At 34.1% G+C, this 25,725-nt stretch overlaps 1 protein-coding gene across 3 annotated transcripts; it reads right to left on the bottom strand.

The window, feature by feature from the left end:
- Window positions 1–14,500: 14,500 nt before the first annotated feature.
- Window positions 14,501–24,550, bottom strand: LOC145044154 (methyl-CpG-binding domain-containing protein 9-like). Of its 3 annotated transcripts, XM_078992990.1 has the most exons (12): window positions 23,487–24,550; window positions 22,119–22,543; window positions 21,696–21,774; window positions 21,197–21,238; window positions 19,769–19,813; window positions 18,828–19,673; window positions 18,270–18,755; window positions 17,278–17,937; window positions 17,105–17,182; window positions 16,450–16,857; window positions 15,266–16,105; window positions 14,501–14,864 (listed from the first exon to the last, which is right to left on the bottom strand). In XM_078992990.1, the coding sequence occupies exons 5-12, from the start codon at window positions 19,784–19,786 to the stop codon at window positions 14,556–14,558; spliced, it is 3,645 nt and encodes a 1,214-aa protein (XP_078849116.1). In that variant the 5' UTR covers window positions 19,787–19,813; window positions 21,197–21,238; window positions 21,696–21,774; window positions 22,119–22,543; window positions 23,487–24,550; the 3' UTR covers window positions 14,501–14,555. The 3 variants fall into 3 exon arrangements, with proteins under 3 accessions (XP_078849116.1, XP_078849117.1, XP_078849118.1); XM_078992991.1 differs by lacking the exon at window positions 21,197–21,238; XM_078992992.1 differs by lacking the exons at window positions 21,197–21,238; window positions 21,696–21,774; window positions 22,119–22,543; window positions 23,487–24,550 and adding an exon at window positions 20,239–20,358.
- Window positions 24,551–25,725: the final 1,175 nt, after the last annotated feature.

Below are 25,725 nucleotides of genomic sequence, written 5' to 3'. Positions count from 1 at the left end.
ATTTAATTGATATGGCAAGCGGCGGAAGACATAATCTATTCAACTCTTTGCTATATAGATTATCGACTTAGTAACAATTACCAAAGTACCCTTAACTTGGAATGCTATATAGATATTCGACTTAGTAACACTTAGGCGCTGTTTGGCAAACTAGTTGAAAAACTATGTTTTATCAATAAGCTATTTGAAGCTAATTTATCAATAAGCTAGCTTATAAGCTACTTTATAAACTATGATAACTACTTTTATGGTTTTACCAAACGCTAAATTACTATAAGCCAGATTATTTTTGCCAAACATGGCCTTAGAAAGATCATTGTAATCTAACCCTGATTTCTCTCACTGTGTGTCTATTGATCTTGATAGAGAAGCCCGAATTTATGTTTCTTTCTTCCTTTTTGTAGGATTTGAACTATGAAATCTTGTTTTGTGTGTTGGAATCAATCTCATGGCATGAGAAAGGCGTTGTTTGGTCACATATTATTTTAGTGTTACAAACAAAAATATTGTTAATAATTATAAAGAAAATGGATATAGATATGAAAAAATGGGAATCATTCCAACATTTCATCCCTTCATGCCAAAACGCACCAACCAACAATATAATGCTGACTTTTTAAGAAGAAATAACACCAACCATATGATGGAGAAAATGAATTTAAATGGTAAAATAATTATTTAAAAGATTTAGTATATTTCATTCCAAATTGGATAAATAAAGCAAACCCACGAATGGAATGGTAATGGATCATACCGTTACTTCATTACATTTTTCCCCATTCCTATCAAGAGAAGCCTATAGCAATAAAAATATGTTATTTTCTTCATTATATTCCACCTCATTATGCAAAGGAATGTTATAGAAAACAAACATAAAACCAAGAACAAGAAAAAAAAACAAACCTTTAATTATTAAAGCAATAAGATAGAAAGAAAAATTCAACCAATATATTGAAATGACCGGAAGGATAATCAAACAAACATGACAAGAAATAAGTTATAAGAATATAAAACTACGAAGAAGAAATATATACATTGTTCCTAGTTACGCAAATTAAATAGATTGACCATAACTATAACTAATAACAAAGTTCAATTATTACGGAGGCTTATGTTTCACAATGTACACTTTATATAAAAACAGAATTTAGATTTCAACTTCGATACAAAAATCTTCTACAATTTAGATTTTCTTACCAAAACAAAGAGAACCAGAGAAATAATAATAATATTGATAATAATAACTTGATACCTTCAATTGCCATTGCAAGTAGCCAAATCTTTGATATGATTGTGCCTTCTATGCATATCCATTTACCAAAAACAACTACCTGTTATGATTTCAAAATTGCTTCATTAGTAATGTGAAATCCCAAATAATCTTCTTTTGTTAGATTGAAAATTTGAATTAGTAGTTGCATATTTAAAGAAATAAATCAATTCCCCAATTATCGTTTTGATTGCACTTCAAATGAATGGTTTTGTTACAATTGTTTTAGGGCCAGATTCATTTAGATATCAGATTGATTACACATAAGATTGAGGTATGTTCATTTTTCTGCTGTCACATTAGGTTTTTGTCAATTATGTTCATTTTGGAAGATGTTTGTTTACCATCAATTATAAGTCTTGTTGGCACGGAAAAATATAAGTCTTGTTGGCATGAAAAGCTTACCGGCTCACTTTTTACATGTGAGGTGTCGAATAACGGTCAAGGTGGACCCCTTTTCAAAATCACAATGTCCAGTTGCTCAGAATTACATCTTCAATATGGTCAAACTATTCTATGTCGAGCAGACCTTGAGGACCATGACAATGTTGTGACCGAGCTGACCGAGATAGATCACGACATTGGTGATGAGATAGTGTATGAAAATGTAATCGGTGACCAATATATTAAAGGGTCATCCCTATCTTCAACATGAGAGTTATTATTGAAAATGATTGTTGATGTTCACGAAGAATTTTATCAACTGGAACGGCAATGTCCACGAGTGTGTTACTGTAGACATGCGGAAGATTTGAACTTCTTATCATCTGTTTATTCTATGCGCCACGCCAGCATAGATCTGGAGAACTTTTTGAGTGTCAATGTGCAATCTGTCGTTAAAGGTGACAGAGACTAGTGAGTTTTTAGAGTTGTTAAAAATTTGGTTGAGAGGGATGTATATTATGCAAAGATCATTACTTGATTCATATTTAACAACTTCAAATAAAAATAACTTACTTTCTCTTTTACATTCCACTCATCAGTGAAACCAAAATATGCAGAGTACGTTATTTTTTAAAAAAAAGCATAACAATCAAGAACAATAAAAAATAAACTTTATGAAAGAAAAACACAACTTCAATTATTAAAGCAATAAGAAAAACATAAAAGCAGCCAAGAAACTGAAATGACATTTTTTTCAGTGCAAAAAGGAATGTGAGGTTAATAATAAGGATGAACAAGAAGATAAAATTCAAATAAAACGAGAAGAAATAAGTACTAAGAATATTAAATACAAAACCAGAAATATATTTAGATTTTAGACGGTCAAATGTTGCGCAAAATAAATAGATTGAGCATAACCAGTTAAGTAGTCCGGGAGCTTATGTTTCCTATATTTATTTTATATAAGTATTTCGCGCCAAATTATCTCAATTCAATATATTTATTTCGGTAGCTTATTTTCTTATCAATCCTGTTAAGAAAACCAAAAGCAATTATGAAGCCACATATCTACAATACATGAGACTTACATTATCATTTACTATTATTACTCAATACTATCACAGCTAGGTTTCATATAGCAATGGACATTATTGTATAATAATCACTATGACAAGAATCATGTTAAAGATGAATGTTTTATCAACTGCAAGGTGACTAATTTATTCTTTCATAAAAGAAATTATGCACTAATTGATCTAATTTAACAAATCAGAAATTTTCAATCCTTATCGATTTTCTTGTTAGTTGGACTAACCCATTTGGCATCACAATTCAGATTTCCTTTTTAAAACACAGAGAACCAGAAAATTAATAGTAATAACTTGATACCTTCAATTTTCGTTTCCGAGAGAAGTAGGCTAGGATTTGATACCTAACGTACAACGATCATAAAGCAGCCTATCAATCAACCACTATCCGCATATCCCCAGACCAAGAACACCTACAGTGGCGCCGCCTCCATTCCCGCCCACTCAAAAGGGAAACCGCATGGCGAAGCGTCAGATTCTCCAAGAAGAATCCCCAGTGTATGGTCTCCGGTGGCAATTGGAGACACATCGTTATGAAATGATCTGAATAAGAAGAAAGCCGCGTCTTCTATGCCATTGAGTTCCAAAGAGGCGTGACGAAAATAGTTCCGTCATCCAACCAGGTTTCCAGGCGACATGGCCGCCATTGTTTTGTTTACCAATAGGTATATTCGGCACTTCAGATAGCAGCTTTGGGTTCCCTTTTATTCATTTTCTAAAGAGAAAGTTATATGAATAGTCCCTATGGTTTGAAATAGTTTGTCATTTGGTCTTTAACTTCTTTTTAAACATGGAAGGTATTATGATCTGTTTTTTTTCTATGTTTCTGAGTTTTTATGTTTCTGATCACTCGCATCCGACAACTACCGTTAGCCAATTCCGCCAACCACGGTCAACCCACTTCAGTAGCCTCCGGCAATCGAGACAAAACAAAATCAAAACATACAACCAAAATAATATCTGAAATTAAACCTAAAATGCCACTTGGAACACGTAACTTTCTCGCCATCATCTTCATTTATTCAACAAGATCTTCAACCCGTTAAATGAACCGGAAGATCCAAACCACACAAATTATTAAAACCTTATTGATTCTTATCACTAAGAAATGATATCATCAAATTAGAGTACTAAAAATAAACAAAATCGAGCTACTAACTTAGGACCTACCAAACGTCATGTCAATTGACACTTTAATTTTGTAAATTACATGTGGATAAAGTGTTTAATAACTTACATATTCTCGCCAAGGAAAGTATATGACACAACCGGTTCAAAAAAAGAAGAGAGGCCATGCTGTTGTGAACCTTGGAATTTGTTTAGATGTTATTTGCTACGAAAGAATAACAATACACGACGGCAAAACTTGTTAACTACACCCTTGCGGTCAAGAGGAGGCCAACGGTAGCCATGGCTTCTTGACCAAATCTGCAGCCCTCATTTTCTATCCGGTGGTTTGTGGATTTTTCGAAAAAGACTTGCAATGGTGGGTGATTTTAGAAGGGCGAAAAAAAAACAACATTTTTACAAAGAAAGAGGGTAGAGATGGAAATGAGAGAGAGAATAACATTAGGTGTCGGAGTTAAATAACATATTAATATTTTTCTGTACTTAATAATAACATAAAATATAGAATTAAATAATAATAATAATAATAATAATAATAATAATAATAATAATAATAATAATAATAATAAGATAGAATAGGTTTTTTTGGGTATGATATGACCAAAAACGCACCAAAACTAAACCATATGGACCTTCCAAGTTAAAAACAAAAATAAGAACTAAACACATAAACTATCCAAATCACATGTAATTTGACACAAGGTAGGATATATGTATCAAAAATAAAAATAAAAAAAAAATATTTTTGAGGAAATTATACAATTTTTCATTGGTTCAAGTGTCAAATTATACCTTTAGAACATATTTTCAAAAATTAACTTTGATCCTTCATCATACATATAAAAGTTGCACGCTTCGTCCAGATAGACGGTTTTGATGCAGTTTTAATTTGTACCACATCTGAAATAACCATAATGCCTTTTAAATAAGTTTCCTAATTTTTGTTAATGTTTTTTGTAACATCCCACAAATTGTAAGGTAAAATTTTCATTTTTAATTCAACCATAAACACCATTTAGTCTTTTTCATCATCAAAAGTATATCAGATTAAAAATATTATTAGAGTACAATACCAAAATCATAAAGTTGCGAAAACATGAGTGGATGCATTATGATCAAGTCGGGCTCTTCCCTTTCGAACTAGAAGTACCTGAAACCATAACCATAAAACCGTAAGCACAAAGGTTACTGAGTTCCCCAAAATACCACATAACATACATACAATAGGCCTTGCCCCTACAATCATCGAGCCCCAACCCGGAATACAAACAAACACATACAAGACATGATAGAGTCACTAAGACAACTACCATAACACATCCTAGTGGGTCGGCATTAGTGCCTTCGGCCCACGAGTTGTAATGTCCCGAAACCTCATGGTAAAAAATTAATTTTTAATATACTCAAAACACCAATTCTCTTTTAATCGAACATTTAGAAGTATAACATAATAAAATAGTTATCATAGTACAATCCCAAAATCACTAATGCCAAGGCCTGCCCCCTAGTCTTCTGATAAAATAAGCCAATGGGCCCGTATTGGTGCCTTCGACCCAAAGTACAATAAGGAGACTCACCTCAAACCAAGATAACCGAACACTTGAATCGTTACTACTGAAAATGTCACACTAACATCATCGAAATAATATTCCATAAATAAGTGACTCCCAATCCAAACGAGAATTCTAGTCCAATAAACAAACTTTCAGGGTAAAAGTCCATTTTACCCTTTTCCTTACTTTGCCAAAATTCAAAGACCAATCCACTAGCATCATAAGCATAAACCCCTTAAATGGCACCACACGGCCCAATGAGTCCCAAATATCCAAATTGTGCTCAAACCCATCACGGGGCTAACCCGAGAAGGCCCAATATCCTAAAAGGCCTAAAATATCCAATGGTCAACTCTGGTCAAACTTTTGGTCAAAGGTCCAATGTCAAAAAACTCAATGAATCTAGAAAACGCAACAGTTCACGTACTCAATTGGTACGCTCAGCATACACCCACTAGACTCATTAACGGTCGTCTACTAGGAGGTATGCCTTGCGTACTCCCCTTGCCCACAATCTACTTAGAAAAAGATCTTAATCCTTTAGGCCAAAACATCTAATGCTTAGATCTAGTTCGAAAACATGCTTTAATCCATAAAGTTGTTAACTTTGAGCTTTTACATGGCCTAATGGGTCCCAAATCGATTGGAGAAGAAGGCCTGAATCAAGTCCAAGAATGGAGAAAAGAACAAAAGTTTAATCGTTGAATGTTGACGTCGGCACAACCTTGCAGGCGTGATTGTAGTCTTTAAAATCGCAAGCATGATTTTTTAGGGGAATAGGGAGATGGACCGTGAATAGATGGATAGCAGAGTTGCACTTGGATTTAAATGGAGCATCTTACAATTTGGGGCCCTAAGCCTTACCTTTACAGATTGAAGCATAAGCTCGGCCATGGTAGCAAGGATGACATTCAAGTTCAACACCATGATGAGGATGAAGACTTCATTGATCTTGATGAGGAACAAAACAACATAGGGATGGATAAAACAGAGTGGCAAAGTGAAATTCAGATTGAATTTGAATCTGCAACCAAAAGACATTGTTTGATGACGTCCGCATTACTGGATTGGCTAATAGCAAAAACCCAGGTTGTGCAAAAAATGGTGTGTAAACATTGCAATATAAAGTCTACAAGCTCTTACGCTGGAATTCACACCCATTTTTTTGGTATTGTGCCTGGAAAAAGGGATGATATTAGAAGATGGCCCGCTATATTGAATGATCGAGAGAAGTATCTAAGATTGTAACAGAAGGTGAAGGAGGTTGAAAAGGTCAGAATGTCAAAATCATTAAAAAGTTTTGTGATTAGTAAAAAACTGAATTCTTCATCTTCATCCTCCAAGAAACCAACCGAAATATCTTTTAGCATAATGGAGAGAAATCTTGTTGATTTTGAAAATCATGAGGGGCTTATGTGCTAATGGATTTTTTTTTAATGTTTTAAGGAATCCAAATCTTTGTTAGATGAAAATAGTTATTAGAGTACAATCCCAAAATCATAAAGTTATGAAAACATGAGTGGATGCGCTGTGATCAAGTCGGGCTCTTCCCTTTTGAACTAGAAGTACCTGAAACCATAACTATAAAACTATAAGCACAAAGCTTACTGAGTTCCCCAAAATACCACATAACACACTTATAATGGGCCTTGCCCCTGCAACCATCGGGCCCAGCCCGGTATACATACAAAAAAATACAAGACATGCAAGAGTACCTAAGACCATTACCATAACACTTCCTAGTGGGTCGGCATTAGTGCCTTCGGCCCACGAGTTGTAATGTCCCGAAAACCTCATGGTAAAAAATTCATTTTTAATATACTCAAAACACCAATTTTCTTTTACTCGAACACTTAGAAGTATAACATAATAAAATCATTATCAGAGTACAATCCCAAATTCATTAATGCTAAAGTCTGCCCCCTAGTCTTCTGATAACATAAGCCAATGGGCCCGCATTAGTGCCTTCGACCCATAGTATAGTAAGGAGACTCTCCTCAAACCAAGATAACCGAATACTTGAACCGCTACTACTGAAAATGTCACACTGACATTATCGAAATAATATTCCATAAATAATTGACTCCCGATCCAAACGAAAATTCTAGTCCAATAAACAAACTTTTAGGGTAAAAGTCCATTTTACCCTTTTCCTTACTTTGCCAAAATCCAAAGACCAATCCACTAGCATCATAAGCATAAATCCCTTAATTAAATGGCACCACAAGGCCCAATGAGTCCCAAATATCCAAATTGGGCCCAAACCAATCATGGGTCTAATCCCAAGAAGGCCCAATATTCAAAAAGGCCTAAAATATCCAATGGTCAACCCTGGGCAAACTTTTGTTCAAAGGTCCAATGTAAAAATAAAAAAAAAACAAAAAAAAAACTCTATGAATCTAGAAAACCCAACAGATTGAGTAGTTTACGCGTACTCAATTGGTACGCTCAGCATACACCCACTAGACTCATTACCGGTCGTCTACTAGGAGGTATGCCTTGCGTACTCCCCTTCCCCACAATCTACTTAGAAAAAGGTCTTAATCCTTCAAGCCAAAACATCTAATGCTCAGATCTAGTTCGAAAACATGCTTTAATCCATAAAGTTGTTAACTTTGAGCTTTTACATGGCCTATTGGGTCCCAAATCGATTGGAGAAGAAGGCCTGAATCAAGTCCGAGAATGGAGAAAAGAACAAAAGTTTAATCGTTGAATGTTGACGTCGGCACAACCTTGCAGGCGTGATTGTAGTCTTTAAAATCGCAAGCATGATTTTTTCAGGGGAATAGGGAGATGGACCGTGAATAGATGGATTGCAAAGCTGCACTTGAAGATAAATGGACCATCTTACAATTTGGGGCCCTAAGCCTTACCTTTACAGATTGAAGCATAAGCTCGGCCATGGTAGCAAGGATGACATTCAAGTTCAACACCATGATGAGGATGAAGACTTCACTGATATTGATGAGGAACAAAACAACATATGGATGGATAAAACAGAGTGGAAAAGTGAAATTCATATTGAATCTCAATCTGCAACCAAAAGCCATTGTTTGATGAAGTCCGCATTACTGGATTGGCTGATAGCAAAAACCCAGGTTGTGCAAAAAAATGGTGTGTAAACATTGCAATATAAAGTCTACAAGCTCTTACACTCGAATTCACACCTAGTTTTTTGGTCTTGTGCTTGGAAAGAGGGATGATATCAGAAGATGCCCCGCTATATTGAATGATCGAGAGAAGTATCTAAGAATGTAACAGAAGGTGCAGGAGGCTGAAAAGGTCGGAATGTCAAAATCATTAAAAAGTTTTATGATTAGTAAAAAATGAATTCTTCATCTTCATCCTCCAAGAAACCAATCGAAATATCTTTTGGCGTATTGGAGAGAAATCTTGTTGATTTTGAAAATCATGAGGGGCTTATGTTTTAAGGAATCCACATCTTTGTGAGATGGTGAATGCAATTAATACGGAACCAAATGGTTACAAACCTCCTTCAAGTGAGTAAGCTAAAACAACTTTACTTGATGAATGTGTACGATACGTTGAAAATGAACTCACACCGTTCAAGGACACATGGTATTCGCAAGGGGTGTCTATTGTCTCTGATGGCTAGTCTAATGTCAAGCATGAACCGCTCATCAATGTGCTTGTTGTAAACAATAGGGGGTGATGTTTATGTATTCTAATGACTTTTATGAGGTCGAAAAAACAGGAGTTACGATTGCAAATTTTTGCAAGGGGCTATTGATGTAGTTGGATCAAGAAATGTTTTTCAACTTGTCACCGACGACGCCTCAAATTGTAAAGCCACCAGAAGAGAAATTAAAAAGGTAAATAAACATATCTTCTGCTCTCCATGTTCTGTTCACACCCTGAGCTTAATTTTTAAAGACCTTGAACAAAAATTTTACTGGTTGATGGATACATACAAGAAAGGAAAAAGAATTGTCTAATATTTTCGCAAGCACTCTCAAGTCTTGACTATGTTTAGGGAAAACTCTAATTTTGAGTTGTTAAAAGTGGGGAAGACTAGATTTTCTTCACACTTTGTTTTGTTAAAAAGATTAGTGGAGTGTCGGGAGGCTCAGCTACTACAATCTTACTTAACTCGTGGAGGGATTGGGTTAAACAAGGTGACGAGAACACCAGAAGAGTCGGACTTAGTGTTGTTGAAACCATAAGAAATGATGAATTCTGGGAAGTTACTGATAATATTGTTGCAATAAAAAAACCAAATTTTTTAATGATAAAGTTTTGTCATGGTGATGGTCCTAAAATAGGAGAAATATAAGAGAAAATGTACAATATGCTAGGAGATATTAAAGATGTGATGTAAGTTAACCTATATGCTTCTTATTACTCTAAGGTTAAGAGTATTGTTTTAACAAGATGGAGAAAATGACCATTCCTTTACATTGTGTAGGATTTGCATTGAATCCACGATTTTATGATAAACATTATCTGCAACAGTTAGCCCCAAGTGGAATACCACAAAAAGCTCCAAATCTTAACTAAGAAGTTATACTAGGTGTGATGAAAGCCTTTGAAAGAATCACTAAAAATGAAGACGAAGAACGTGTTTTGCGAGAACAGTTTGCAAGTTTTCATATAAAGAAAGGACTTTATTCCATGGTAGCAACACAAATAGAGGCAGTGACAATGGAACCAATCGACTGGTGGACAAGTTGTGGTTCAAAAACCCCAGAACTGGCAGATGTTGCTAAAAAGGTACTGTCACAACCTATAAGTAGCTCTTCAGCAGAGCAAATTTGGAGTACTTATTCATATATTCACAATGTGAAGAGAAACTGTCTCAACTGTAAGACGACGAATAAATTGGTATATATTCATTCAAATATTCGGCTGCAATCTCGTTTCTCTAAAGAGGACAATCAGGCCCTCATAAAAAGTGGGACATTGATCCTGATAACACAAACTTGGAAGGTTCAAGTACAAGATTGGAACATATGCAGTGGGAAAATTTAGTTGAACATGTTGTTGACAACGGGAATGGAAAAAGACAGAGGAAAGAGTAATTTTAAATGGTTATGTGACTCAATTAATTTGAACTTTTTGAAGTTTTTTGTCTAATAGGTTACGTACTAAAGAATTTTTATTGATATTAAATATTTTATTATTAATATCAAAATATTTTGTTTGAATTTAGAGTGTTGGACTTAATGATTTTTTTTATGTGGTACATCAATGGTACATCGTACCCAGTCGAACCTTTGGTCCTTCTCTTTGGCTTAAACCCCTCCCTTAGCTTGGTTTTGGCATTTAAGAGCTTGCATGCACGTAAAGTTTGCAACATTACGTGGAAACAATGCCCTAGGAGGCTAGATCTGTAATTTGGAGCTTTGGGGTAGCTTAAAAATGTCTAAACACAAAAAGGACCGAAGGGACTCGAGTCCCTTAGCCAACTCGACGAGTCGGGTAAGGTTTACCCGTTTTCAAGATTTTGAGTGATTTCGGTGAAAGATTAGAGTTTTCGGCCTATATGAGTTTTCGTTCTTCTTGACATTAAGGAAGTCGATGAGTTACTCAGGTAACTCGCCGAGTTGACGAATTACTTAGGCAACTCGGCGAGTTGTTGGATGCACTCGACGAGCTGGGGTCAACATGGACTGTTGACTTGGACTTAAGGTTGACCAAGTTTGACTTTAAGGCTGTTTATGGTATTTTGGGATTTTGACAAGTTGATCACATAATGGTTATAGGCAGTTGAGTTGGAACTGCGCATTGGGACTCATCTGATCCTATTTTATCAGTTCAGCATTCTTGAGAGGTGAGTCTCCTCACCATACCAATAGGTCGAAGGCACCAAGGCCGGCCCATTTGTGATAAGTGGTACACTAGCTGAAGTTGTATTATGTGATATGATAATTGGTTATGTGCTAGGGAGTATGCTAGTTTTATATGTGGTATGCTCGTATGGAAATTCATGGCGGTTCCCATGGTAATATGCTAAGACCATGAGGAGGTTCCTATGGCATTTAGTATAAGTCCTTGGAGGGTTTCCATGACTTCCTAGTTTGTTTACATGTTTAGTCTATATGATATTTATATGCTTAAGGAAGACCATGCGGAGGTTCCCATGATAATGAGCCAAGACCACTTAGGGGTTCCAGTGGCAGCTAGTAAAAGACCACGCGGGGGTTTCCTGTGGCACTTGGTGTAAAAACTTGGATGGCGTCAACGACATCCCTATATGTTTATATGTGTGGCTTACGTGGTTCATATAGCTTTTGTAGCGAATATAATTATGTGATTATGTGGATTATGTGGGGTATGCTCTAGGGAACTCACTAAGCATTAACTTACAGTTTGTTAATCTATTTCTGGTACTTCTAAACCTAAGTGCAAGGGCAAGGTCTGATAGTGCGGCATGCACTCTTCCGAGCGTTTTTATGAGACACTCTGATATTGGAAATAAAATTGTAGCTGTTATGAATTTGAAAACAATTGTTCTTGAGATTTTGTGATTTAATGGAAATGTTTTGACTATTTGAAAATGAAATTTTCTTTGAAAATTTGAGTCGTTACACAAATATTCGGCTTCAATCTCGTTTCTCTGAAGAGTACAAATCATGCCCTCAAAAAAATGGGACATTGATCCTGATAACACAAACTTGGAAGGTTCGAGTACAAGATTGGAGCATATGCAGTGGGAAAAGTTAGTTGAAGAGGTTGTTGACAACGGGAATGGTAAAAGATAGAGGAGAGAGGGATTTTAAAGGGTTATGTGACTCAATTATTTTGAACTTTTTGAAGTTTTTTTCTAATGGGTTACGTAGTAAAGAATTTTTATTGAATATTAAATATTTTATTATTAATATCAAAATATTTTGAGAGCGTCTCGCTATTAAAAAAAAAAGGTTTATGTAATCGGAAAAATGGTTACAAAACGACTTCTGGCATCACCGAAAGGATCGAAACCACATTCGTAGGCCGAAGAGATTTATGCTCGCATACGGAGTCTCCAGAGCCATGATTACTACAACCTTCCTCCCCAGAATAATCCCGGGGAGTATGAGGGGCTTGTTCACAATAACTTCGAGCAAGCTATTGGTTTGAATTTAGAGTCTTGGATTTAATGATTTTTTATATGGTACATCGTACCCAATCGAACCGAAATGAACCTACCCCCCCCCCTCCGTACCGGATTTTGGGGACCTAGCGAATTGCAAACCGCGAACCCGTTCCCGGAGCGAACCATGTTCCATGTGACTATGCTTTCGCCATTACCATAGTGATTTTCAGAGGACAAAAATTAAACTCATATCAAACACCTAGAAAGTTCTTGGTTGAAAATGATATGAAAAAAAACTTTGAAACATTTCTCTTCCTTCCATCAACGATCGATTAGGAGTAAATAGGAAGAACATTGAATTCATCTCAATATTCGATTAAAGTACTTCAGAAAATATTACCATATTACCTGGAGCTATATGGCAAAATTTGTAGTTAGAGTTTACAAGAACTCCACATCAATTGAAAAACCCGAAATCCTGCAACTAAAGAATAAGATATCCTCCCATTTCCTTTGTTTGAAAAACTTTTCAAACAAACAAAAATCCCGGTTCAATGAGAGCTTTTAGATGCTCAATTTCGTCTATTCAACCTCATATGCAAGGAAGGAAACCATAATAAGACCCTAGCTTTGTTAAAAATGACGATTTAAGCGAAGTAGATGGGATTTTATCTTACATTAAGAATCAAATATTACATAATTGAAATGACCAAATTTTAGGGATTCATATTAATATCAAAAACCCTAAGGAAATTGGCGATATTTAAGGGCGGAAATTACGGATTTCAAAAACAAATGCGAATTATACTTATTAGGACGGGGATATATATATATATATATATATATATATATATATATATATATATATATATATATATATATATATATATATATATATATATTGGTTACGTTAATGTGAGGCGACCTAATTTTGTGAGACTATGACATACAATCTTACCCACTCATTTTGTAGATATAAAAAATATTTTTTAAATGCAAAATAATTAAAAATTTTCAAAAAAAAAAAAATTTAATATTATTTTCATCATTTACATTTTACAAAAACATAATAAAATAAAAATAAAATAAAAATTATCGTTTTTCTACATATTATAGTTGAATATTAGAATATTTTAATAGAATATTAGATTATTTTTACATATTTGACAAATCTAAAATATTATAATATTTTACATATTCGAAAATTTACAGTGTAGTATTTTGATAGAATATTTCACATATTAAAAAAAACGATAAATTTTATTTATTTGGTATTTATTTATTTTAATTTTTTTTAGATAAAGAAAATGATGAAAATAATAATTAAAAAAAGAATTTTCAGATTTTTACTTTTAATTTGCATTTTAAAATTATTTTTAGTTTGCATCTCATGGTCTCACAAAATTAACATGGTCTCAAATGATATATATATATATATATATATATATATATATATATATATATATATATATATATATATATATATATATATATATATATATATATATATATATATATATATACACACACGGAGGTAAAATGTCAAACTTCAAAAATTATGTGTCAAGTAACATCCAATGAAACTATATACTATTCCCCAAACCTCATGTGAATTAATATAAGTATATAATAATCATTATCTTTGTAAAATGGATTTTGAATGATTGTTTTAACTTAAAAAATTAATTTTCTGATCATTAATGAAAAATGGCTTCTGCATTGTTGTTTTAATTTGCAAATTTACTTTTATGATAATTAAGTTGGAACCAGGTACAAAGACATGAATACCCTGTGAATTAATATAAGTATATAATAATCATTATCTTTGTAAAATGGATTTTGAATGATTGTTTTAACTTAAAAAATTAATTTTCTGATCATTAATGAAAAATGGCTTCTGCATTGTTGTTTTAATTTGCAAATTTACTTTTATGATAATTAAGTTGGAACCAGGTACAAAGACATGAATACCCTGTCCTCAAAATAACCTTGAAAACTTGTAACTCCGATAAGCTAAAACTTTTGCAAACACGATCTTTCATAAAACACACATATAAACTCCAAACAAAAACTAAAACACGGGATAAACATTCGGATTATGGAGTGATATTTTGGATTTGCTCCTTGATTTCTTGTTTATCTAGTGGTTTCTTTGGTTTCTTTCTTTGTTCATTGGGTTTGTCATCGGGGTGTTTCCGTTTCTTTGATAGTTTTTGGCTGGAAGAGGTGGCGGTGTTGGTTTTCTGGTAGTCAATGGCGGCATCGAGTGTGTAGATACGAAGAGCAAGGGCGGAGATGGTGGATGTCTTGGCAGCAGCCGCCATTGATGACCAGTACCACCACCATGTGTTGTTGATATAATCTGTCTTGATCATGGTTTCCAATACCATAGTTGCTTCAACCATCTGCAATCCAAAAACATAAAAATTAAAAATTAAGAAAATAATAATAATAATAAATAACTAGTATTTTTACTTTGGAATTCATTCAATAAAATACAACTCATGCTTAACTTATTTTCACAAAAATGATGAGAATTCTCACTTTTACTTTATTCAAAGAGAACTAAAACTAACTAGCGGACATGAGGATTATACAAAATTAGAATGTAAATGAAGTGAACATCTGGATAATGTGGAAAATATGAAAAACATCATAAGATAGGATTTTAAAAGGAACATCTGGTGGATGTTCAAGTTATATAGCAATTATGCTTTTTATCAACACCACACAACTTCACACATAATACATGTGTTGTGTATGTGTATGTGTATATATATAAACATGTATGTGTGAGTCATTTTACCTCATATACGCTATTAGCTGATTTAACAAATGCACACCATTCAGACCTCAATTCAGAACTTGCCCTAGACCCTCTTTTTGCTCCATCGGGAAGTGCAGCTTCCATGTCCAACAGATTCATCTTCAACAATCTTAATGTATCACAACCAAGGCTGAGTCGACCGGGTCCCGGTCGATTCACCAAACCCAAATCCAAACCACAATCACACTTGTTCTTCTTATGTTGTTCAAATTCAACATTTGTGAAAAAGGTTTCATGGCATTTAACACAGTGGTATCTACATGGCAAAACGGGTTCCAAACAATCACACCTATGCCATTTTGCCATGTTCTTTCTTCTTGGTTTCTTCACTGAATCTGGATCTGTATTGTATTTCGCCTCCAGCAACTCACTTGCCTTTGTAGCAAGTCCGTTGTTATACGAAAAGACCGTTTCGTCCTTGATAGAATTTGCTCCCGTTTGTTGACCATGTTTTGTGATTGACTTTTGCCACTTTGAGACCGACTTTCTCAATTCTCTTCTGTTCAGATCGTTTCGTTTAAGGTAGTTGATGAGACTCTTGATTTGTTCGTCGGATTGGAATAAACGCCATGTACCGGAATCGGAATCACACATTCCGGTCTCGTTGACGATGATTCCGTGATGTGTGCTTGTGTTTGTGTTTTGGAATCCCCAATAGAATCTGTTCTCAGAATCAATGCCTAAAATTTCCTTGCGTAAAGAGAGCTCTTCATGATTAACATCTGGCTCTTCAATATTCACAACCGGCTCTTTCACATTCGTGCGGATAAGACTGGTTTTCAATAGCTCATCGCATAGAAACTTGAGCAACAAGGTTTTCTGCATAAAGAAAAACGTATGAGTGAATGACCATCTTACCCTTTTGTCAAAAAAGTGATGATGATCAACAAATTATTGTTTATCTGAAAACTGCACAAACTTCTAAATGACAAAACTTTAAAAGTAATATGGCTGGCAAGAAATTACAGATTGGTAGGATTTAGGTAAAGGGTAATAAGGTAAATAGAAAGGTCTAAATGAATGGAAAAGGCAACCCACCTTTCACTTAACATATTAAGAATTTCTATTTGTATTAAGTCAAAAAGAAACACACCTACAATCTTTTTTATAAATCATTTATCCTGACAGGATTAATCTAAAGAAAGAGAAAGAAAAAAACTCACCTTATCTGCATCTAATTCCCAATACTCATTTTCCTTCAAGGCAGTGGCTATATCCAAAAGCTTAATTGTTTCTTCACAATTTTTATCAACAAATTGTAAAATATTTTCAAGATCTTCTGCTTCGTTTTCCTGCTGAGGTGGCACACAAATGGGACAAAACCAGTTGCCTTTTGGGATTTCAGAAAGAGGGGGAGTCAAACAGTATGTGTGATAGTATGCTTCACACCTATCACAAATAAGTACTTTTCCATCATCTTTATTAATCCCACATACATTGCAGATTCTTGTTTCCCAGGGTGCTTCGGGTATTTCAGTTGAAGTTAGAATCTCTTCAAGCTCCTTCTCTATTTCCTCAATAGGTTTTCTGTTCATGCTATCTTCATAAAATCTCCTAAACAGAGTCCCTACCTGCATTAATAAAATCACCTTAAGAAATCTTATGTTATGTTTTTTTAGCCTTATTACAACGTTGTATACATAAGTTAACAGGTTTCTATGCCACGCCCTCGTCCATAAATGTGTAATATAGTGCTGACATGGCAAAAAAAAGTTTGGTGATATCATTTGGACTGTGAGGAAGGATCTGAAAGCACAACATTGTACTATAATAATAATAACAATAACAGATACATGAAAAGTACATTAAGAAACAAACCTCCTTTTCATATCGCGATTTAAAAGTACGTGACATTTTATCCACCAATTTAAATTTCCGGCGTAAGTTAATCCACACCTGAAAATCAAAAAACATTAAAAAATGAATCCACAAAACAATAAAACCTTAAAAACGAAACAAACAAAAAAAAAAGGTTAAAGAAAATATCTAACCTCCTTAACATCCTCAAGATATGCTTCATGTGAAGCACCATATGCCCCATGAAACAATCTCAAATCAATGGTTCTTAAATCAATAGGACGCATCGACACAGATCCAAAAGCAACTTTTAAATAATTATCATTACAATTTAAGTCCCTTCCAACAAGATCAAAAAGATGTTTTTCCTTTTTATCAACAAGAATCTTTTTCTTCTTATCATAAGCTGCTGCCACCTGGCGTAATACCACACGACACTTTTTCATCACTGTATTTGACAACATCTTGGAGGTTTTGATGTCTTCAATTCCCATGCCAGGTGGCGATGCTGTTTGCGGGCCATCGGATACTCTTTTTAAAACATCGATTACGGCTCTCTTAGTGGGCCCAGATGCATTGCCCTTGTACACGTCTTTTGAAATGGAAGCTTCTAGAAGCTTCTTTGCCCATTCGGGTGGGTTTTTCTTTAAAGATTCACGCACACAGTTCCGAATTCGGGACCCCACATTTGTAGGCAGCTTTCTTACTGGATCAAGCACTTTCGCCCACTCTGGAATACTAAAATCTGTTTCCAACCTGTAGTTTTCCAAATTGTCAACTTTAGTCCCTGAAGGTAAAATACTCCTTTCTCTTTTCCGTTTGCCAAACACTTTCTCTACAGCTCTTCCAAGCAACTGCAAAAAAAAAAAAAAAGGCAAAAACAATAATCAGACATTAGACTTGGTGTGAAATTTACATTTTTGGTCCCAGAGTAAAGCCGATTTATTTTTGATTCTTATTTGAGGTTTTTGTAACATTTTTGGTACCTATTATAAGTAAAACGGAATATATTTTTGGAACCAAAACTGCAGAAATTACCTTATACTTGGAGATCAAAAACAGTTATTTTACTTGAAACAGGAACAAAAAATGTTACAAAAACCTTAAATGAGAACCAATATTGCCGAAAATAATAATAATAATCGGAATCAAAACAGTTATTGATTTATATAAGTAATAAATTCACCTGTGCGTCCACATCAGAGCCAGCAACGCCAGCTGGCGATCCAGAGAAAATAGCATCATCACCTTGCAGACAGCGAATGAGCTTCGTCTTATTACCAACAGCAGTGTTCTTAGATCCCATAAACAAGCAAGCCAAGATATATCTTCTAGCCACTTCTGGCCACGTCAGCGGATTAATCGGAAACATTTCTAAATTTACTTTTTTATCCTTGTCCTTCTCTGTATCGTTAGCATCACCGGTTACTTTAAAGGCCTTAGTCAGGAGCTTACTCACTAGCATAGGTAGCATTGCCATGTGGACAGTAGTCAACTTGTCAACCTTATTTTTAACACAATTCATTTCTACTGTTTCCAGAAATGCCCCTGCCCCGTATCCATATGTAACAGGCCATGGGGTAAGATAAAGCTCATTTTCAAGATCTTCATAGGATAAACAATCTTCTTCCACTTCGAGAACTTCTTTAAAACGGCATAAGAACTCATATACCTGTTTAGAAAAGAAGAAAGATCAGAGCATGTTATGAAAAGACAAGAATACCCTTGTACGAATAATACATACCTGAAGAAGGTCACCTGTTGCATTAGAAGACAGCCTTGAGGAAATGAGACTCCCAACAGGAAAAGGCTCCACGTCCTTTATTTTAATTTTTTTATTTGAAATTGTTGAAGATGAATCACGTAAACGATCTTTGCATAATATATATCCTGAACAGGCTTCTACTCCAGGGAGTTGTTCTATAAATTCTTGAACAAACTCAATGTCTAATCCAAATCGATACCCTCTCAGCCAATTTATCAATAATTTTGAAAACTCACGAGTCTCCTTGTCACCATGAATGACAGTCGGCACACTGACACATTGTTGCGAATGTAAAAAGTTCTCCAGATCTATGCTAACCTCCTGCGTGAAATGAACAGATGACAAGAAGCTTAAATCTTCCGCATGCCTACAGTAACACTGTAGGCCACCGTTCCGGTTGATAATTTCTTCGTGAACATCAACAATCATTTTCAGTATCAACTCCCATGTTGAAGATAATGATGACCCTTCAAAATATTGGTCACCGATTACATCTTCATACACCTTCTCATCACCAATGTCGTGATCTATCTCGGTCAGCTCGGTCACAACATTGTCATGCTCCTCAAGGTCTGCTCGACATAGGATAGTTTGACCATATTGAAGAGGTAATTCTGAGCAACTCGACCTTGTGATTTTGAAAAGGGGTCCACCTTGACCGTTATTCGACACCTCACATGTAAAAAGTGAGCCTGTAAGCTTTTCATGCCAACAGGATTTATACCCAATTGGCCAAATATAATTGGCACCGTAGTATAATGGGCTTGCAATGATTTTTCCAAATGAGAGTATATAAAAGTCTTCATATTGGACCGGAAGTTGAACCTAAATGTAAACCATAAACATTATCCAAAATGTAAATAATCGACAAAAAAGAGATGAACTAAAAACGATGGTCAATAGTAAACAATCTGACTTACATTGATCTCGTGTGCCATCAATCTGATATCTAAATGAAGCGGAACCTACGACAAGTGAAACAAGTCAATCAATTGAATTACATTCAAATTCAAATTTAGGGAAATGATATATTTCTGCAAATTGGCAACTATTGATTCGATTTGTCGATCTAAAAGAGAAGATTATTTGGGATCTCACATTACTAATTAAATCATTTGGAAATTGTAACAACTTGAAGTAAAAAATGTCATGCCAACAAACCCACTTAATCCCTAGATTTAATAAAGGTGAATCGCTTCTTGATTTCACCATCAATTCAAAAATAGAGAGTATCTTGAATTGACTAGATTTATGATTGTAAAGGAATGCAAATGACTTAAAACTAGAATACCTAGTTTTTAAGGCTTCATGAAAAAACATTCATCAATAAGTAGAAAATAAGCGATCGATAGATAAATCAATAGAAAAGATATAAAATGAGGACATTCACCTTCTAACCTTCGACCTCCTCTATTAGGATTTGTTGCCTATCTCTCAGATTTAGGGCTTTTAGGGCTCTTAGGGTTTCAGACTTTAAATTGAAATCCTCCTATTAAATAGATGCATTTTATAGACCTACACAGATCAGGTTAAATCAATGAAATCTTACAAAGAGGGTAATATGGTAAATTCACAATACTCGGTCTTTTTACCAATTTAATTGATATGGCAAGCGGCAAAAGACATAATCTATTCAACTCTTTGCTATATAGATTATCGACTTAGTAACAATTACCAAAGTACCCTTAACTTGGAATGCTATATAGATATTCGACTTAGTAACACTTAGGCGCTGTTTGGCAAACTAGTTGAAAAACTATGTTTTATCAATAAGCTATTTGAAGCTAATTTATCAATAAGCTAGCTTATAAGCTACTTTATAAACTATGATAACTACTTTTATGGTTTTACCAAACGCTAAATTACTATAAGCCAGATTATTTTTGCCAAACATGGCCTTAGAAAGATCATTGTAATCTAACCCTGATTTCTCTCACTGTGTGTCTATTGATCTTGATAGAGAAGCCCGAATTTATGTTTCTTTCTTCCTTTTTGTAGGATTTGAACTATGAAATCTTGTTTTGTGTGTTGGAATCAATCTCATGGCATGAGAAAGGCGTTGTTTGGTCACATATTATTTTAGTGTTACAAACAAAAATATTGTTAATAATTATAAAGAAAATGGATATAGATATGAAAAAATGGGAATCATTCCAACATTTCATCCCTTCATGCCAAAACGCACCAACCAACAATATAATGCTGACTTTTTAAGAAGAAATAACACCAAACATATGATGGAGAAAATGAATTTAAATGGTAAAATAATTATTTAAAAGATTTAGTATATTTCATTCCAAATTGGATAAATAAAGCAAACCCACGAATGGAATGGTAATGGATCATACCGTTACTTCATTACATTTTTCCCCATTCCTATCAAGAGAAGCCTATAGCAATAAAAATATGTTATTTTCTTCATTATATTCCACCTCATTATGCAAAGGAATGTTATAGAAAACAAACATAAAACCAAGAACAAGAAAAAAAAAAAACAAACCTTTAATTATTAAAGCAATAAGATAGAAAGAAATTCAACCAATATATTGAAATGACCGGAAGGATAATCAAACAAACATGACAAGAAATAAGTTATAAGAATATAAAACTACGAAGAAGAAATATATACATTGTTCCTAGTTACGCAAATTAAATAGATTGACCATAACTATAACTAATAACAAAGTTCAATTATTACGGAGGCTTATGTTTCACAATGTACACTTTATATAAAAACAGAATTTAGATTTCAACTTCGATACAAAAATCTTCTACAATTTAGATTTTCTTACCAAAACAAAGAGAACCAGAGAAATAATAATAATATTGATAATAATAACTTGATACCTTCAATTGCCATTGCAAGTAGCCAAATCTTTGATATGATTGTGCCTTCTATGCATATCCATTTACCAAAAACAACTACCTGTTATGATTTCAAAATTGCTTCATTAGTAATGTGAAATCCCAAATAATCTTCTTTTGTTAGATTGAAAATTTGAATTAGTAGTTGCATATTTAAAGAAATAAATCAATTCCCCAATTATCGTTTTGATTGCACTTCAAATGAATGGTTTTGTTACAATTGTTTTAGGGCCAGATTCATTTAGATATCAGATTGATTACACATAAGATTGAGGTATGTTCATTTTTCTGCTGTCACATTAGGTTTTTGTCAATTATGTTCATTTTGGAAGATGTTTGTTTACCATCAATTATAAGTCTTGTTGGCACGGAAAAATATAAGTCTTGTTGGCATGAAAAGCTTACCGGCTCACTTTTTACATGTGAGGTGTCGAATAACGGTCAAGGTGGACCCCTTTTCAAAATCACAATGTCCAGTTGCTCAGAATTACATCTTCAATATGGTCAAACTATTCTATGTCGAGCAGACCTTGAGGACCATGACAATGTTGTGACCGAGCTGACCGAGATAGATCACGACATTGGTGATGAGATAGTGTATGAAAATGTAATCGGTGACCAATATATTAAAGGGTCATCCCTATCTTCAACATGAGAGTTATTATTGAAAATGATTGTTGATGTTCACGAAGAATTTTATCAACTGGAACGGCAATGTCCACGAGTGTGTTACTGTAGACATGCGGAAGATTTGAACTTCTTATCATCTGTTTATTCTATGCGCCACGCCAGCATAGATCTGGAGAACTTTTTGAGTGTCAATGTGCAATCTGTCGTTAAAGGTGACAGAGACTAGTGAGTTTTTAGAGTTGTTAAAAATTTGGTTGAGAGGGATGTATATTATGCAAAGATCATTACTTGATTCATATTTAACAACTTCAAATAAAAATAACTTACTTTCTCTTTTACATTCCACTCATCAGTGAAACCAAAATATGCAGAGTACGTTATTTTTTAAAAAAAAGCATAACAATCAAGAACAATAAAAAATAAACTTTATGAAAGAAAAACACAACTTCAATTATTAAAGCAATAAGAAAAACATAAAAGCAGCCAAGAAACTGAAATGACATTTTTTTCAGTGCAAAAAGGAATGTGAGGTTAATAATAAGGATGAACAAGAAGATAAAATTCAAATAAAACGAGAAGAAATAAGTACTAAGAATATTAAATACAAAACCAGAAATATATTTAGATTTTAGACGGTCAAATGTTGCGCAAAATAAATAGATTGAGCATAACCAGTTAAGTAGTCCGGGAGCTTATGTTTCCTATATTTATTTTATATAAGTATTTCGCGCCAAATTATCTCAATTCAATATATTTATTTCGGTAGCTTATTTTCTTATCAATCCTGTTAAGAAAACCAAAAGCAATTATGAAGCCACATATCTACAATACATGAGACTTACATTATCATTTACTATTATTACTCAATACTATCACAGCTAGGTTTCATATAGCAATGGACATTATTGTATAATAATCACTATGACAAGAATCATGTTAAAGATGAATGTTTTATCAACTGCAAGGTGACTAATTTATTCTTTCATAAAAGAAATTATGCACTAATTGATCTAATTTAACAAATCAGAAATTTTCAATCCTTATCGATTTTCTTGTTAGTTGGACTAACCCATTTGGCATCACAATTCAGATTTCCTTTTTAAAACACAGAGAACCAGAAAATTAATAGTAATAACTTGATACCTTCAATTTTCGTTTCCGAGAGAAGTAGGCTAGGATTTGATACCTAACGTACAACGATCATAAAGCAGCCTATCAATCAACCACTATCCGCATATCCCCAGACCAAGAACACCTACAGTGGCGCCGCCTCCATTCCCGCCCACTCAAAAGGGAAACCGCATGGCGAAGCGTCAGATTCTCCAAGAAGAATCCCCAGTGTATGGTCTCCGGTGGCAATTGGAGACACATCGTTATGAAATGATCTGAATAAGAAGAAAGCCGCGTCTTCTATGCCATTGAGTTCCAAAGAGGCGTGACGAAAATAGTTCCGTCATCCAACCAGGTTTCCAGGCGACATGGCCGCCATTGTTTTGTTTACCAATAGGTATATTCGGCACTTCAGATAGCAGCTTTGGGTTCCCTTTTATTCATTTTCTAAAGAGAAAGTTATATGAATAGTCCCTATGGTTTGAAATAGTTTGTCATTTGGTCTTTAACTTCTTTTTAAACATGGAAGGTATTATGATCTGTTTTTTTTCTATGTTTCTGAGTTTTTATGTTTCTGATCACTCGCATCCGACAACTACCGTTAGCCAATTCCGCCAACCACGGTCAACCCACTTCAGTAGCCTCCGGCAATCGAGACAAAACAAAATCAAAACATACAACCAAAATAATATCTGAAATTAAACCTAAAATGCCACTTGGAACACGTAACTTTCTCGCCATCATCTTCATTTATTCAACAAGATCTTCAACCCGTTAAATGAACCGGAAGATCCAAACCACACAAATTATTAAAACCTTATTGATTCTTATCACTAAGAAATGATATCATCAAATTAGAGTACTAAAAATAAACAAAATCGAGCTACTAACTTAGGACCTACCAAACGTCATGTCAATTGACACTTTAATTTTGTAAATTACATGTGGATAAAGTGTTTAATAACTTACATATTCTCGCCAAGGAAAGTATATGACACAACCGGTTCAAAAAAAGAAGAGAGGCCATGCTGTTGTGAACCTTGGAATTTGTTTAGATGTTATTTGCTACGAAAGAATAACAATACACGACGGCAAAACTTGTTAACTACACCCTTGCGGTCAAGAGGAGGCCAACGGTAGCCATGGCTTCTTGACCAAATCTGCAGCCCTCATTTTCTATCCGGTGGTTTGTGGATTTTTCGAAAAAGACTTGCAATGGTGGGTGATTTTAGAAGGGCGAAAAAAAAACAACATTTTTACAAAGAAAGAGGGTAGAGATGGAAATGAGAGAGAGAATAACATTAGGTGTCGGAGTTAAATAACATATTAATATTTTTCTGTACTTAATAATAACATAAAATATAGAATTAAATAATAATAATAATAATAATAATAATAATAATAATAATAATAATAATAATAATAATAATAAGATAGAATAGGTTTTTTTGGGTATGATATGACCAAAAACGCACCAAAACTAAACCATATGGACCTTCCAAGTTAAAAACAAAAATAAGAACTAAACACATAAACTATCCAAATCACATGTAATTTGACACAAGGTAGGATATATGTATCAAAAATAAAAATAAAAAAAAAATATTTTTGAGGAAATTATACAATTTTTCATTGGTTCAAGTGTCAAATTATACCTTTAGAACATATTTTCAAAAATTAACTTTGATCCTTCATCATACATATAAAAGTTGCACGCTTCGTCCAGATAGACGGTTTTGATGCAGTTTTAATTTGTACCACATCTGAAATAACCATAATGCCTTTTAAATAAGTTTCCTAATTTTTGTTAATGTTTTTTGTAACATCCCACAAATTGTAAGGTAAAATTTTCATTTTTAATTCAACCATAAACACCATTTAGTCTTTTTCATCATCAAAAGTATATCAGATTAAAAATATTATTAGAGTACAATACCAAAATCATAAAGTTGCGAAAACATGAGTGGATGCATTATGATCAAGTCGGGCTCTTTCCTTTCGAACTAGAAGTACCTGAAACCATAACCATAAAACCGTAAGCACAAAGGTTACTGAGTTCCCCAAAATACCACATAACATACATACAATAGGCCTTGCCCCTACAATCATCGAGCCCCAACCCGGAATACAAACAAACACATACAAGACATGATAGAGTCACTAAGACAACTACCATAACACATCCTAGTGGGTCGGCATTAGTGCCTTCGGCCCACGAGTTGTAATGTCCCGAAACCTCATGGTAAAAAATTAATTTTTAATATACTCAAAA

The sequence above is a fragment of the Lactuca saligna genome, chromosome 4 (genome assembly GCF_052625555.1).
Source record: "Lactuca saligna cultivar CGN05327 chromosome 4, ASM5262555v1, whole genome shotgun sequence".
NCBI classification, from domain to species: Eukaryota; Viridiplantae; Streptophyta; class Magnoliopsida; order Asterales; family Asteraceae; genus Lactuca; species Lactuca saligna.
The sequence above is the reverse complement of the archived record's forward strand: the minus strand, read 5'-3'. Positions and strand labels throughout refer to the sequence as shown.